Below are 17,324 nucleotides of genomic sequence, written 5' to 3' on the forward strand. Positions count from 1 at the left end.
ATTCATATTGGTGTGCGCGCACACACACGCAAACACATGCATACACACACACACACTTGCAAACACACGCACACAGTATAGTAGGGGAGTGTCGCAGGCTTACTAGGCTGTTGGTTTTTAAAGGTTGTTATTGTCGGGTTTTCAGCTTTGACTTGTTGTGACTTGTTTTTAATTCCTTTTTTAAAAATCACTTAGTGACATGCCTCAATTGCAAAATACAATTTGAAATTCCTGAAATTATTGTATCTAGGATAGACTAAAAGCACAGTTCAGTGGTGGCTTTCAACATTACTCTTTCAAATGTTTCCTTATTTTCATATCTGACCATGTACAATTTTGAACATTAGAACATCTTTGTGTGTGTGTATGTGTGTGTAAGTCATTTGGGAATATAACAGGTGATTTCTGTGAGTAACTCATCCACCTGTCTGTTGTAAAATAATGTCTTCTTTGCTGGGGGCTGATTTGGGTATAATCCAAAACGCCATTATGGAAGAACAAATGATGCTTATTCTTCCATAATACTTTCTCTTGCTGTTAGATTTAGATTTGTCTCAACACAAAGACTATTTCTTCATAAAATGCTATGGCAAATGCCCAAGAGATAATGTGAATCTTCAATTATGCACACATATCAACACAGTAGTACAGAAGTTTCTGAAATAGGACATTGTTTATTGAACACTACGAAGCATGTTTGACATGGGCATGAGTGGTCCGCTCTAACATCCAGCAATCTTGTTTATAAAGTTTCATAAAACTCCTGGTATAATAATACAAATGATTAATAATATAACAACACGTATAACAGTAATAATAATACAATTATTTTTTATGAAACAACATTCCTATCAACTCTCCCACCTCTCAATAAATGTATATTTCACTGAGTAATGGCACTGGAATGGTTGTAAGCTTTGTCTTCTGCACACTTCAGTCGGAAGTCCGCAGTCAAACGTTTTAGACCATACAAGGATGATGTATGCTTATGTTTTGAAGTAGTGACATTTTATTATTTTCTTAAAAGCACTTTGGAAGTCCTTGTTGAAGTATGCGTAAATTATGGGATTCAGTAGGGAGTTGGAGTACCCGAGCCAGTTAATGACGTCCTCGAGCCACTTTGGCATTTGGCACGACTGGCAAAAGGGCATTACCAGGGCAACGATAAAGAAAGGCAACCAGCAAAATATAAAAGTGCCCATAATGATACCCAGGGTCTTTACCGTTTTGCGCTCTCTGGCCATGGCCATCTTTCTCTTTGCCTCCATGTTCTTATCGTGTCTGCTCTCAAAGAGCGGTTCGGAGTTGGGGGTGTTGGGGAGTGGCAGGTTGTTTTTCGAGTTGCTGTGAACCTCGATGATCTCCAGCGACTCACCGTCCTCCGCGTGCTTGACCGCGCCGTTTACGCACAGGGTCGGTTTGGGCTTCACGCTCCTCTTCCAGCTTTTACTCGGGTCGCCGTTGGTCCTCTTGTGAAAAAGAGTAGGGGACAGTCCCAAGCAAGAATCAGACACTTTCTTTTTATCTGTTTTACGCACTGTTCTCCTGATTCTAAACCTGGCGGCTTTGAATATCCGTCCATATAAGACCAACATGAGTATCAACGGAATGTAGAACGCGCCGAATGTTGAGTAGATTGTGTACCATGGGTCTCGACTTATCATGCACTGCTCGGGGTTTGCTATGTCCTCCGCCTTACTACTCGGCTGGGAACGCATGATCAACATGGGTGGAACAGAGATAGAGAACCCGACAAACCAAGTGACACTGATCAGAACCGCCGCTCTTCTGGGCGTCCTCTTCTTCATATACTCTATGGGTTCGGTAATGGCCCAGTACCTGTCCAAGGCGATGGCGCACAGGTGCAGAATGGATGATGTACAACATAACACATCTAAAGAGATAAAAATATCACACGGTACCTGTCCGAGAGCCCACCTGTTTAAGACTTGGTAAAGGGCCGCCATTGGCAACACCAGAACCGATACCATCAAGTCAGTCACGGCCAGAGACCCGATCAGATAGTTCCCTACATTCTGAAGATTTCTCTCCAGGGCGATAGCTGCAACCACACACGCGTTACCAAATATGGCACAGAGAATGAGCGCAGCCAGGAGAAAGGACGGGAAGATTTGGGAACTTAGTTTCACCTCCTCGGAATCAGCTGTCGAGGTTTCGTTTTGAGAATCAAATAGAAACCATGCGGCCGTCGAGTTGTTTCTTTCCTCCATGTTGATGAAAAAGGAAGCGCTCCTCAGTTACATTGTGTCATCTCCCGTGCCCAATAGAGCTCCACCCTTGGAGAGCGCATTGTGATCTACAGCTGGACTCTGCGCTGCGCGCTCAGCATTGTATGCACTCTGTGCCGGTTGGTGACGACTGACGAGAGGGTTCATTTATACCAGTGATGGAAAATACGTCAGTTGGCTGTGAGATTGAAAGAGATGTTCTGTCCGCACCAACAGTTGGACTCTCTGAGAGAGTGCGCGCAGTGAGATGCAGGTGCTATCATCCCTTTACCAACAGGATTTGAAAGAGCACTAATAACAATGAATTGGCATAGACACACACGCGCGCGCGCGCGCGCGCACACGCACGCGCACACACACACTAGTTTTCAACGTTTTTATTTGTATGACGTATTTATTATTCAATGTTTAGATATGAGCAATAGCCTAAATTATTCTAGAAAACCACAGCTGTAACGGAAACCATAGGACTATGCCTGTCCTTTCCAATTACGAAAATATTACAAACGAATCTGCCATTGCTGTTCTTGCTTAACAAATAAAGATATGGAATTTATTGAAGTTATTTCTCAGATCAGCACCATGGACAGCGTACCTCGCTGTGATCAGGTCTGATGCTGCCACCTGGCGTAGACCTACATGGCAGAGTGGATTACTTGTGAAGTTTGGTGCATCTGACGCTCCGTAACAAAAAGCAATGACGTCATTGTCCTCTAACTTTCGGACGAATTTTTCTTCTATTAAATTGTTAATTAATCGTTTCGAAGGGAAAGCATAGGACTTTGGAAATCCCAGGTAGGATATGTTATTTTTTCAGTATGGCAATTGTTTCAAAAGCCATCGTCATAAACATTTGCATTTGTCTAAAAGAATGAACAGAAATGTTGAACTAGCTGCACACCGCCTCACGAGAAGAGAGGAGTTTAGTTTTTAGATTGTTGCTTGCTAGATTTAGCTCAGCTGGCATGGCTAGTTTTGTATTTCACGCTATTAATAATAATCATTGACATTTGGATGTTGCCTTTTTTATTGTATTTTTTATTTACGTAGTAAATTATAGACTATCTAAATAAAGCCTAAATGTTTATTAGCTGTTATATCATGAATTTGGCGTGACGCTACTGTATAGGGCCATGGCCATGCACGGTTAGAGTAACTGCATCCAAGGTTGAGTAGATAGGCCTACTGTCTCAATTTTGACTCTTAGTTGAAATGTTGTCAGTTATGTTAAAATGAAGGCTATATACGAATATAGGTACACATACAGTAAACCGTTTTCCAGCAGTTTTTCTGAAAACTCAAGAGTCATCATCACATGGATCATATTGTAATTCAACCTGATTTGGGTTCATCTTCTAACAGTGCTTCAGAAAAATTCCCATTAGCCTTATCACCTGTGCTGAATGCATATCACATGTTCTGGTATCCTCTCCATGAGAGGAAATACATGCTCCCTACCTATTTGTCTGTGTGTTGGCATTTAGCCTACTGTGCCCACTTTTTCATTGATTCTGTGGCAGATGAGAGCAGCAGACATCGGTCTCCATGGACAACCCAGGGGCGGTGGCTATGCTCCGCTGCAGAAAGTGTCGTAAAGGCTTTGTAGACACAACATGCCTGCATCCGGTGAGTGACGGGGTTACTTTTCCAGCTAGTATAGTGTATGTAAAGCACATAGGAAAGCATTCTAGCTCTGACTCCCAAGGCAATATTTCAGAGGCTGTCCATCAAGCATCTCATGCTGCGTTCGCACAGGCAACCCAATTCTGATGTTTTCCACTAATTGGTATTTTGACCAATCACATCAGATCTTTTTCAGAGCTCATCTGAAGAAATCAAGAGAATTGGGCTGCCTGTCTAAACAAAGCCTCAGAGTAGGAATGCTGATCTAGGATAATTTCCCCCCAGTCCATGTAATCTTATTTATTGTAATCTAAAAGGCAAAACTGATCCTAAATCAGCACCCCTACTCTGAGACATTTGTTACACACAGCCCCTGAAGGGCCCTGCCTTAGACTGCAAAAACATCCAAGTAATGTTGAGTGTAGTAAAGGTCAGTGACTGCAGTCCAAACAATCCAGTCATTCCCTCCTAAAGTTCATGAAGTCATGACCTAACCCGGTGGAACCAGACGGATCCATAGCTCACATTCTGATTCATGTAACTGTGACAGTGTTGCTTCCATCCTTCTCCTTGCCCCAACCAGGGTTGTAAAGAAGGGGTCAGCAACACATTTTATTTTGCCCCCCAAAGTTTTTAGAATAAAAAATGTATATATAAAAAAATACTAAAACTACCAGGAATTCAACTAAAAGTCTGTTCCCAAGTGTTCCCACAAATACAAGATTCTCAATGTAATCAAGGTATGAAAGGATTGTTATTTTCAAATTCCATCTCTTTTTGGGTTTAGTTGTCAATATGCACTGTACAAGTTATCTTAATTATGTTCACCATCCTCTCTGACAAAAATCGGCCCATGGCTGAATCTAGTTTCCTACCCCTGATGTAAAGTCTCTCAGTGGTAGGTGAGAAAATAGAGCAGCACGTGTCTTTTAGCATTTTATTAGCATCCCCATTAGTCACTGCTAACACAGCAGCTACTCTTCCTGGGATCCACACAAAACATGAAATGCTACAAAACATCAATAGACAATAACAACTCAAGGACATAACTACACACATTTAATATAAGTATATACACTTTCATACACTTAGGCTACTGTACATCACTATAGACAACAACACATAGCTTTCGCAACGCACAGTGCTGCTTTTACCTAAACCACTTAAAACGCACTCATTCAACCAATTATACATTCACATTTCCCCCGGCACATACATTTCACTATTCTGCTTATATGAAATAAACAAAACCGTGCATCAGACGGAGTTTCACCATAGGTCCTTCACTCCTGTTCAGTTCATAAAAGGAAAAGAGCAATGTTTCTTCAGTAGGGAGAGCCAGGCTGGTGTTATAACATATGGTTAGGAGTTGACCGGGTCTGTACTGGGTAAAGATGGGACTTTATCTCCCTACAGATAGTGCCTAATGATGACACAACGGCAGCAGGTACATGCAGTGTCTGGCACATGAACGTTGATACACTGCCAGAGTGGATACTGACGTCAGTTCACCAGGTAAGGGTTTGTGTTTGTACAGCTGTGTGCTAGTGTTTGATTTGCACTGTGTTCTTTTGTAACTTTTGAATACAAATTTGAGACAATCCTATCAGTTCTGATGTCCTCTTTCTGCAGGCCCAGTGGACAGTGGGGAAGCTGAACTGCGAGAACTGTGGTGCTCGCCTGGGTGGCTTCAACTTTCTCAACAACACCAAATGCCCCTGTGGTCAGGAGTCCACCGTGCACCTTAGCAAGAGTCGGGTCGACCAGGACCATAAACGCTACCTTCATGTGGTCAGACCGCAGACGACGAGAGGTAGGGGAGGACCGGGCTGCCTGAAGGGCGAGTCGGGGGGTTCTCACAGTGAGCAGGACGGGTCAGAGGTCGGGGAAGACTTTCTGGTTGGCTCACAGCTCTGCTGTACTTCTGTGTCCCGCCTTACCACTGAGAGCCGACCAATCACAACACACCCAGATGCATTTTTCCAGTTGGCTGACATCAGAGCCACCCAATCAGTTCCATTGAGCTCCCCCAGCATTGTTTCTCATATGAAGTCTGGTGCGAGGGGCAGGTTGGAACCCTCCTGTAGCTCTGGCTCCCAGACTGGCCCTGTAGAAGTGACTGAGGGAGAGGTGAGGACTGGGACAGAGCAGCTGCCCCATTCACCTGTTGTGTCCTACACCCCTCATCTATTTGCAACTAGTATTATTAGGTCACCTACCTGCTCATCACCTCTGACTAGAGAGGCCCCTGGTTCTCGTCTTCTCTCCCTGAGAGGGCCAGGTGTCTCCCACATCCCTGGAGAACAGGAGGAGGACGTGGAGGAGGAGAGAAGGGGAACCCCCACAGAGCTCCAGGCCCAGCTAGTAGCCAACAATGCTTCTCCAGCCATACAAAGGTTCAGCAAGAGAGAGAAGAACCGGCTGAAGAGCCAGAGGCGGAAACAGAGGAAGAAAGAGCGCTGGCTCCACTCCCAGGAACAGGTGAGAATTGGTCATGGCCTCAATTGAGATCGGACGGTTATTTACAGGTAGAGAGAAAGAGACACTTGCTTTGGCAATGTTAAAATATGTTTCCCATGCCAATAAAGCCATTGAATTGAATTGAGATAAGTGTCGGTAAGAAAGACATCTGGCTGTAACAGAAATGTCTCATGGAGTTATGCATGTAATGGTAAGTCAAACATTCATACAGTTTAGTTTGTCCAGTATTTTAGTTACATTGCATTTTTGTGAGATTATTCTTGACCATTTTGTTGAGCTGACAAGAAGACCACAGTGGAGTCCCTGTGGTTGTTAGTCTGACACTGTTTACCACAAGCAGTTACATGTATGACACACATTTCAAAGTCCTTCACCTTACTTTTACTGTGTCTGGAAGGGGGAAAGTTATATCTTGCGTTTGATAATGTCGTCGCCCATCAGCTAAGCAAACACAAACACAGAAGATTAGTGAGTTGGGTGTTGCCTGCCAGGTGGGTGACTACATTTCCCTGTGTTGTCAGCAGTAGCAGAGAGATTGTTGGTTGACAGTGGCCAGTGTGGACCTACAGTGTATATGATTGAGAGACACTTACAGTACTGTGGAGTGTGGACTACAGGTACTACGCTTGTTCTAGTCTAACTGACCATAGAAAAGAACAACATTCTCTTGTGGATGTACCAAGATTAGAGGTTGATTTATGTGGTTTGATAAAGTTGGCTAATCTTGTGCCAAGATGAGTTTCATTGTTTTTGGTTGATAGCTTGTAAACTCAAGCCCTTCCACGAACCACTCTCGTCATGGTTACAGTCGGTCTCTGTGATATGGGTATCTGAATTGGGGTGACTAGTGCATGTCAACAAGCCGTCCATTCTGCCCAAACCATAGACTCTATTGCCGGTCAGTATTCTCTCACAATGACACTCGACGGGCTGATTGGAGTGCTCTCATATCATATGTGAGCATCATGTGCAAAGTGAACAAAGAGATGTAAAAAGCAACAAATGGGCCAAATGTCCCCTCCCTTTCCGAAATTCAGAAGATGCAAGCACCTGCGTAATTGTGATTTGTCCAAATGATCAGTGATGACAAATCAAAGTGCCAGAAACAAAGTTCCTCGCTAGTCGTTGCATCCCACAGTCTGTTGACAGACGCTATGATACCATTTATGTTACGTGTGTCTGTCCACAAGAGATTAGTAGTGCTACTGTGTTACTGTTGGATATTATTTTCCATATTGCCTCACTATTATTTTATCTTATTGTATATAGAGTGTGACAGGGCTGGTAACAGACAGTGAGGAGGTGGACAGAGAGGGCTACACCTGCGCTGTGTGCCTGGATGTCTACTTCAGTCCCTATAGCTGTCACCCCTGTGGCCACATCTTCTGTGAGCCCTGCCTCCGCACGCTGGCCAAGAACCGGCCGGCCAACACCCCCTGTCCCCTCTGCCGCACCCTCATCTCACACACACTCTTCCAGAAAGGTGAGCTACGGCATCAATTTATTGTGCATACTCCTCCCAATGGTTCCGTTATTGATAACAAATAGCTGTTTTCTCCATAGCTGTAAATAGTAAGAAGCCCTTTGAGAGTTTTAACTAAATTTGTTTAATTGCCTTTTGGTTTCAGAGCTCAACCAGACAGCTAAGAATTTTTTCCCGAAGGTCTACCACTCACGGAAACACAACTTTCAAAAAGCCAACTGTGCTAAATTGCCTCTTCCCAACTGCCGAAAACGTTTCCGCATCTTTTGGGGTAAGGTATATTGTGGATGTGGATATATTGTGTGTTGCTTGCAGTAGATATCTGATCATCTGTAACTCAGTTTGTCTTATTTTTGTGCGGTCTTGTAAGCTCTTATGCAACAAACATGTTATAATTCTCATGTAACTAATGAATTTCTCACAAAGTGAATGTCTCTTTTAGTTAACTAGCATGCCAAGCTTGAGCAGTACTAAACAAAAACCCATTATTGTAAATGTGTACTCTAGGGACTGTGTCTGCCTCCCTCTCTGACCCCAGTTTTCCTGTTTGTATCCCAGGGTACCAGGGGCAGGTGGCTCCAGGGAGGTGGTGGCACTTTGCCCCAGCAGGCTTCGCCCTGGATGCCTTGGACCTGGCCGACATGCGCGGCTGGTTCTTCGATATTGACCTGGTCATCATCTACATTCACTCTGTCAACTGGATACTGGCCCTGCTGGTTCTTTGCTTTCTAGCATACTTCTTCTTGTCTTGAGTGCTGTTCGTGTGTTTAGCCAGTGATGGCTGACCTCTAAAAATGGTACAGCTGGGGTTTCTGGGTGATGTAGTATTGTGCCTAATAGTGCTTACTGCCAGGTAACTCACCTGTCACCTCCATATGTTAACTGGAATCATGAGCAGTCTTGAGTGGAACTGGAACTGTGAGGTGTTTTTTTGTTGCAGTTTTGGAGGTCATATATATAGAAATACTAGTACTCACATGAAGTTGTGTAGATGGGCTTATTTCATATTTTGTGAGAGTTTTACCCAAAATGTTTTTACTGTAAATCCAAAATTGTTTTATGAGGGATAGAAGTGTAATAGAAGTGAAAACGAAAGACCAATAATTATTATTGTTTAAAAAAAAATCAGGTTAGGAAATGCACAGAGATCTATAATAATAGGCCTATTTTGACAGATGTATGACCAGTGGGCCCGCTCTGTCAAGGACTTCCCTCAGGTCATCAACATGAAGGTAGCATAATCACATACAGTACCAGTCAAAAGTTTGGACACACCTACTCATTCCAGGGTTTTTCTTTATTTTGACTATTTTCTACATTGTAGAATAACATGAAATAACATGTGGAATCATGAAGTAAGCAAAAAAGTGTTAAACAAATCAAAATATATTTTATATTTGAGATTCTTCAAAGTAGCCACCCTTTGTCTTGATGACAGCTTTGTACCCTCTTGGCATTCTCTCAACCAGCTTCATGAGGTAGTCACCTGGAATGTGTTTCAATTAACAGGTGTGCATTGTTAAAAGGTAATTTGTGGAATTTCTTTCCTTCTCAATGTGTTTGAGGCAATCAGTTGTGTTGTAACAGGGTAGGGGTGGTATACAAAAGATAGCAAGTCCAAGTCCATATTATGGCAAGAACAGCTCAAATAAACAAAGAGAAACGACAGTCCATCATCATTCCTTTCAGACATGAAGGTCAATCAATATGGAAAAGGTCAAGAACTTTGAAAGTTTCTTCAAGTGCAGTTACAAAAACCATCAAGCACTATGATGAAACTGGCTCTCATGAGGACCGGCACAGGAAAGGAAGACCCAGAGTTACCTCTGCTGCGGAGGATAAATTCATTAGAGTTAACTGCACCTCAGAAATTGCAGCCCAAATAAATGCTTCACACAGTTCAACAGACAAATCTCAACAACTGTTCAGAGGAGAATGCGTGAATCAGGCCTTCATGGTCGAATTGCTGCAAAGAAACCACTACTTAAGGACACCAATAAGAAGAAGAGACTTGCTTGGGCCAAGAAACACAACCAATGGACATTAGACCAGTGGAAATCTGTCCTTTGGTCTGATGAGTCCAAATGTGAGATTTTTGGTTCCAACCGCCGTGTCTTTTTGAGACGTAGAGTAGGTGAACGGATTACCTCCGCATGTGTAGTTCCCACCGTGAAGCATGGAGGAGGAGGTGTGATGGTGTGGGGGTGCTTTGCTGGTGACACTGTCTGATTTGATTTAGAATTCAACGCACACTTAACCAGCATGGCTACCACAGCATTCTGCAGCGATACACCGTCCCATCTGGTTTGCGCTTAGTGGGACTAACATTTTTCAAAAGGACAATGACCCAACACACCTCCAGGCTGTGTAAGGGCTATTTGACAAAGAAGGAGAGTGATGGAGTGCTGCATCAGATGATCTGGCCTCCACAATCACCCAAACTCAACCCAATGAAGATGAGTTGGACTGGAGAGTGACGGAAAAGCAGCCAACAAATGCTCAGCATATGTGGGAAGACTGTTGGAAAAGCATTCCAGGTGAAGCTGGTTGAGAGAATGCCAAGAGTGTGCAAAGCTGTCATCAAGGCAAAGGGTGGCTACTTTTAAATATATATTGATTAGTTTAACACTTGTTTGGTTACTACATGATTCCATATGTGTTATTTCATAGTTTTGATGTCTTCACTAGTATTCTACAATGTAGAAAATAGTACAAATAAAGGAAAACCCTTTAATGAGTAGGTGTGTCCAAACTTTTGATTGACAATGTACATCTCATATAACTATAAACTTTTTATTCAATATGCACTACAAGACCTAAAGTATGTGGATACCTGCTCGGTGAACATCTCATTCCAAAATCATGGGCATTAATATGGAGTTTCCCCCTTGCTGCTATAACAGCTTCCACTCTTCTGGGAAGGCTTTCCTCTAGATGTTGGAACATTGCTGTTGGGTCAAGGGCGTTACTGAGGTCGGGCACTGATGTTGGGCGATTAGGCATGGCTCGCAGTCGGCGTTCCAATTCATCCCAAAGGTGTTCTATGGGGTAGAGGTCAGGGCTCTGTGCAGGCCAGTCAAGTTCTTCCACACCTATCTTGACAAACCATTTCTGTATGAGCCTCGCTTTGTGCACTGGGGCATTATCGTGCTGAAACAGGAAAGGGACTTAAGTTGGATGCACAGAATTGTCTAGAATATCATTGTATGCTACAGTGTTAAGATTTCCCTTCACTGGAACTAAGTTGCCTAGCCCAAACCATAAAAACCATCCCCAGACCATTATTGCTTCACCAAACTTTACAGTTGGCACTATGCATTGGGGCAGGTAGCGTTCTCCTGGCATCTGCCAAACCCAGATTTGTCAGAGGGACTGCCAGTAAAGTGTGATTCATCACTCCGGAGAACGAGTTTCCACTGCTCCAGAGTCCAATGGTGGAGAACTTTACACCACTCCAGCCAACGATTAGCATTGCGCATGGTGATCTTAGGCTTGTGTGCGGCTGCTCAGCCAGGGAAACACATTTCATGAACAGTTTTTCTGCTGGAGTTGCTTCCAGAGGCAGTTTGGAACTCGGTAGTGAGTGTTGCAACCCAGGACAGATTATTTTTACGCGTGTAACAGTATAACTTTAAACCGTCCCCTCGCGCGAACCAGGGACCCTCTGCACACATCAACAACGGTCGCCCACGAAGCATCGTTACCCATCGCTCCACAAAGGCCGCGGCCCTTGCAGAGCAAGGGGAAACACTATTTCTAGGTTTCAGCGCAAGTGACGTAACTGATTGAAACGCTATTAGCGCGTACCCTCTAACTAGCTAGCCATTTCACATCCGTTACACTCACCCCCCTTTCAACCTCCTCCTTTTCCGCAGCAACCAGTGATCCGGGTCAACAGCATCAATGTAACAGTATAACTTTAGTACGTCCCCTCGCCCCGACACGGGCGCGAACCAGGGACCTTCTGCACACATCAATAACGGTCGCCCACGAAGCATCGTTACCCATCACTCCACAAAGGCCGCGGCCCTTGCAGAGCAAGGGGAAACACTACTTCTAGGTTTCAGAGCAAGTGACATAACTGATTGAAACGCTATTAGCGCGTACCCGCTAACTAGCTAGCCATTTCACATCCGTTACACGCGCTACACGCTTCAACACTCGGCGGTCCCGTTCTGTGAGCTTCTGTGGCCTACCACTTCACGGCTGAGCCCTTGTTGCTCCTAGATGTTTCCACTTCACAACAACAGCACTTGACCGGGGCAGCTCTAGCAGGGCAGAAATTTGGCAAACTGACTTGTTGGAAAGGTGGCATCTCTATGAGGCGCTACATTGAAAGACTCTGAGCTCTTCAGTAAGGCCATTCTGCTGCCGATGTTTGTCTATGGAGATTTTATACACCGATTTTATACACCTGTCAGCAACAGGTGTGTGTGAAATAGCCGAATCCACTTATTTGAAAGGGTGTCCACATACTTTTGTATATATAGTGTATTTTAGTGCTGTTGCAATTTTGTGTGTTACAGGGACTCATTGTAATATTTTGTCTTACCAGTGTGTCATTCAGTGTATTACCAATGATAGACATCTTATATACATTTTACAGAACAAATTGCCAAATCTCTGGTAAGTTATGTGTCAAATGTACAGTTTTCATTGGTTTGCAATTGTGGTGACAATAATACATGGGTTTGCTTGCAGCCAACAGTAGTAGCCTGTATGTCTGTATTCTTCTGTATCTCACATTGGTCGGGGAGGCTGCGATGTGCGTAAATTGATGAGATTTACTTTGAGCATTCATATTCCTGCTGGTCTTTGAATGTGCTGTTGCTCATGCCAGATACGAATAATATTTGGAGATATTTGCGTTTATTCTCAATACTTTCCTGCGACAGACCCGCTTGCTTTGGAGTCGTCGACGCCTCAACAGTTAACGGGATGCCGGAGCAGTGACAAATGGTTGGCCCAGCTCCCGGTGAATTCGCTTCTCATGTGAAGGCACGACAGAAGACCGTTCAGCCGCAGTTGGCCTTCTGCTTGGGTGAAGGTGACTCGCTTCGCCGCTGAGGAGAGAGATGCAGAGAAGAAGCTGCAAGCCGTACACTACTTGCTGTCGTCCTGCAAGCTGAACATACGAATATTATAGATAGGCTGTCCGTGGGATTTTATCAGTGACTGTATGCATGTGTTCTGCACCGAACGGGCGCATTAACCGCCCCAGATCCGCAGCGAACATTTTCCAGCTCGGCAAACCACCGCAGAGGGACCCCGAGCGCCGGGAGAGCACCGAGAGCGCGCGGAAAGCCCAGCGGGCCGTAGGCGACTGTAGGATGGTGAGATATGATCTATCGTGCATTGGTAAAAGCAATGGAGTCATTTCTGCCGTACTAGTATAAGAGCAGACACTGTATCCTATATATATTTTACCCACAACAAATTAAAATGCGCAACGCTAGATATTCTAAATATAATTAACCAGAGACATTTTCTTACCATTTATCTGCCAACTAAGTCGTAGATGGGAGTCCAGGAGCCATAGAGAAATTCATTTAAGAATGTCCTTGAATGGTTTCTTAACGCTTTAAGGTGCGATAGACTAAATAATGTATGTTGCACTCAGAAGGGCATGCCACAAGGATAGCTACTACAATATTACACCAATGTGCCACAATTAGTAGTTGTGTGTATATATCTATGTATATATATATATATATATGTGTGTGCGTGTCTTTATAGTGCAATAGTGTTATTAAACTTTAGGCCTATATTGGGCCCTTGAAACCGTATGGAGCTATGCATTGACTTGCTGAAAGGGGATATTTGTACATGTTGCTTCTCAGACTGTCCAAGAATTCAACACTCTAGTGGCGCTGTACCGAGAACAGGTCATCTCTATTGGGGAGATTTCTGCCGATTGTCCCTCTTTACGGGCCGTGCTGCACCGTACCAGGACCAAAGGATGCGCTATGGCCCAAGCTGCTCATCAGAACCTCACCGTGATATCTGGGTCTGGGTAAGGAATCTGCGTCTACGATATACGGATAGGCTACAATTTAATGAATGTGATCTGTTGACATCTTCAATCGTCACTGGGGCTGTCCACGGTGCTAGTGTGTCAATCCAAGCCCTGCTATTCGACAGGATAATTAAATACAGTAGCAGGGTTGGGTTCAATTCCATTTCAATTCAGAAAGTAAACCAAATTCCAATTCCACGTTTTACTAAAACCCATTAAAGATAATTTATTTGGAATTTCAGTGTAGACTACTTCCTGAATTGACTGGAATTCAAATAAAATGTACCCCAAGCCTGTACAGTGGGCTACTTGGAATCTATGATACAGTTACTGGACGTGATATGTTGATGTCTTCAATTGCCGCTGGAGCTGTCCTTGTTGCTAAGTGTAATCTACTCATAAATGATCTGCTCTTCGCTTAGCCATTAAAGACCCCTCACACCTCCAATCCCTTTAGAGCAAGGATGGGCAATTAGCGCCTGCGGCCCCCCTTATGTAGGCCCATGATCAACAAAAATGTTACTTAGGCCCTTATGTGCATGTGTGGGTATGGATGTGGATATGTAGACCCTTAAGCCACTGTGGCCCCCCATGATGAGTTCAGATTTTTTGTGGTCCCCACCAAAGTTGCCCACCCCTGCTTTAGAGCCAGGGGGATTCACGAAGGGCTAGAATAGGAGCCAGTGATAAGATTTGAAACTGTCCATTCTCCTACTGTATGTGTATGTGTTGTAGGCCAGAGGATGGGGAGATCCACCCAGAGATCTGCCGGCTCTTCATCCAGTTGCAGTGCTGCCTGGAGATGTTCATCACGGAGATGCTCAAGTCCATGTGTCTATTGGGGGTACTGCAGCTCCACAGGAAAGGTGAAATACCAATCTCAACCAGCAGAGGGCAGGATAGTTCAGATAAATGTCAAGATAGAGAGTAGTATGTCTACACACAATGAAATAAGTAGCTACAATATGAAATACATGGCATCACAGGTTACCCAGTATTATATGTTGATCATATCCCAGGAAAGGATTCGTACCCGGAGCCCAGGCTGGACTTCAAGATGGATGAGAGTTCTGATGTACCCATCCTGGAGGAGCGCTCCTCCTCACCTGTGGACTACCAACATGAGTCCTGGCTAGTGTGCACCGATATTGAAAACATAGAGAGGTATAGTGTAATGCAATATGCTTACACACTCATGGTCTCTCGTGGTCAACAGAAAGCCCAGGCCACATAGTACTGTTTAAGCCATACATTAATAGAATTATCAACAGATTGGACATTACAAGTTATAGTAGACGTTCGTGTTTCAGTTTGTGTGTAGGCTTCCTCTGTGACCATGTAGAGGTAGTAAATGGATTTACCCATGATTCACCCTGTCTCCTCAGGGACATGCGAGAGATGAGAAACCTACTCAGCAAACTTAGGGAGACCATGCCTTTACCACTAAAAAACCAAGGTAAGTAGCATTTGTACTGTAAGAGTGTGTTAAATCATGAAAGATACACGAGATGGAAGGCACTGCACTGTACTCAGGCTCCTCTGTCTGTGTTGTCTAGATGACAGCAGTCTGCTGAATCTCACTCAATACCCACTAGTCAGGCAGAGGAAGAGGCGCTTCTCTGGGTTCTGCTGCCTGGTGTCTGGCTGAGTCAGTCGGGTCCTGCAGGCAGCAGCAAGGGCAGCACACCAACCCTACACAACACCTTACATGTTATTACTGCCATTTGGGGAAGGAACTTTCTGATCAGTCTGTCTTTATTTTGTAATATGATTATATGTAGAAAAAGCTATTCAAATATAATGTTACAAACATGCATATTTTGCTATTATATTATTCAAGCTGTCTCTCTTTGTAGAAAAGGAGGACCCTTAGGTCTATAGACGAGCACAAACAGATGTGCCAAACTGATGCCATGAGAGATGCAGTATGTTGGTAGACAGCTTTGCCTTTAGACATCTTCCTCAGAATGTCATTATATTTCTTCACTGTGCAATGCTTCTTTTGCAGTCTTCCATGAAAAGGAAATCTGTCTCCAACTTACTTTTTCCATCACAAGGGCTTTGCAATGCTCCATATCAAAAACATTTCTCATTTAATGTAAATACAGTATATAAATGGTGGTAAATGTTTTGTATGAAACTTTCTTTGAATAATTTAACTATTGATTATCTAAAGATTGGATGTCTAAATCGTTTGCATTGATTTATTTTGATGTCTTGGCCGAAAGTGTACAGCATGAATATTGCTATTTGTACTGTGGTAGATGTGTAGTGTATAGATGTTGTGCTATAGATTGTTCTACGGCTGACAGTATGTATAGGCCATTTTATAATGTGAATAAACTTTTTGTATTTAAATAATCCTTTTTTTGTCTGGTTTATAGAGAGGCTCTGATCTGTTGTTTCTTGTTGGTTTCAGAGCCCACACATGATGTCCGCTTAAAGTATACTTCAAATGAAGGAGACAAATGGACCTATTCTTTGTAGTTATGGGTACTTGCAAAGCTATAAACTTCATCAATCACAACATGAAACCATTTTATATTTTATCAGTGTGACAGGAACTCAGTGTTCCACCCATGACCCCTCTCTTTCCACACTCAAGGGAGTGTCAGGGGTCAGAGTTGTAGAGACAACTTACAGCTGGTTAATGTTACTGGAATCTGGAATTTCCAGACACTTCTTCCAGTAAGGGGACAGGATGGAAGGTTGCGAAAGGAGGGTTTGGAAGACTTGGGAACTTTGAACTTTGTGTTGTCATGGCTTACAGGCTGACTACACCGCTCGCGTTGCAAAATAAATGTAGAAATCTAGGTTATTCAATTATTGTACCCACACTGCTCGCGTGCGCCAACGAGCGTCTGCGTTTCCAAGGGCTAAAATAGAAGTCAGTTCTATTTGTGACGCAGATCGCGCTGCAAGTCCTGCCTCTCCCATCTCCTCATTGGTTTATAGAAGTAGGTACCCACGTGCCATCTCATTGGTTATACCCACGTGGGTGACTGAAAGACGAACGAGGTCGGTGGCGGTAATGCACCTAATTTCTGAAAGTTGCCAATCGCAATATAAAGTCCAGAGAAGAAATAGCCTGGAAGGAGGAGAGATGACTAGAAATGATTCGGTTGACCATTTTATGTGTGGATTACTTGTCGGAGTAGAGGACCTTGTGCATTTCAGGTAAAATAACAACTCAATGTTTATATCCCAGGACAAATTAGCTAGCAACAGCAAGCTATCTAAATAGGACAAATTAGCTAGCAAGTGCAAGCTAGCTAGCTAAATTGCCATAAATGTTTAATGCTTTTCGACCTGTCCCCAAATTAATGTAATTGGTTCAGAGTTTGTTTTGATATTTTAACCTGCGTGTCGTGATCGCGTTTGGTGTGGGGGGACAAAATACATTTATGCACGATGGCGCATGATGGCGCACGCTCACAGCCGGTTTGGGTTCCGTGTTAGAGTCTTCAGTCTT

At 43.7% G+C, this 17,324-nt stretch overlaps 3 protein-coding genes across 3 annotated transcripts; 2 read left to right on the forward strand and 1 right to left on the reverse strand.

Moving 5' to 3' along the window:
• Positions 1–986: 986 nt before the first annotated feature.
• Positions 987–2,231, reverse strand: LOC120025524 (5-hydroxytryptamine receptor 1A-beta-like). Its single transcript, XM_038970092.1, has one exon. The coding sequence runs from the start codon at positions 2,229–2,231 to the stop codon at positions 987–989; it is 1,245 nt and encodes a 414-aa protein (XP_038826020.1).
• Positions 2,232–2,948: 717 nt separating this feature from the next.
• On the forward strand, positions 2,949–9,137 carry LOC120025959 (E3 ubiquitin-protein ligase RNF180-like). The gene is made up of 7 exons (XM_038970716.1): positions 2,949–3,044; positions 3,770–3,875; positions 5,289–5,387; positions 5,505–6,353; positions 7,623–7,836; positions 7,982–8,107; positions 8,395–9,137. Exons 2-7 carry the CDS (start codon positions 3,795–3,797, stop codon positions 8,586–8,588), a joined length of 1,563 nt encoding a protein of 520 aa, XP_038826644.1. The 5' UTR covers positions 2,949–3,044; positions 3,770–3,794; the 3' UTR covers positions 8,589–9,137.
• A 2,918-nt stretch (positions 9,138–12,055) lies between these two features.
• Positions 12,056–16,213, forward strand: LOC120026390 (regulator of G-protein signaling 7-binding protein B-like). The gene is made up of 6 exons (XM_038971240.1): positions 12,056–13,169; positions 13,677–13,849; positions 14,588–14,718; positions 14,872–15,016; positions 15,238–15,308; positions 15,409–16,213. Exons 1-6 carry the CDS (start codon positions 13,020–13,022, stop codon positions 15,498–15,500), a joined length of 762 nt encoding a protein of 253 aa, XP_038827168.1. The 5' UTR covers positions 12,056–13,019; the 3' UTR covers positions 15,501–16,213.
• The last annotated feature ends 1,111 nt before the right edge of the window (positions 16,214–17,324 follow it).

The sequence above is a fragment of the Salvelinus namaycush genome, chromosome 31 (assembly GCF_016432855.1).
Source record: "Salvelinus namaycush isolate Seneca chromosome 31, SaNama_1.0, whole genome shotgun sequence".
Lineage (NCBI taxonomy): Eukaryota > Metazoa > Chordata > Actinopteri > Salmoniformes > Salmonidae > Salvelinus > Salvelinus namaycush.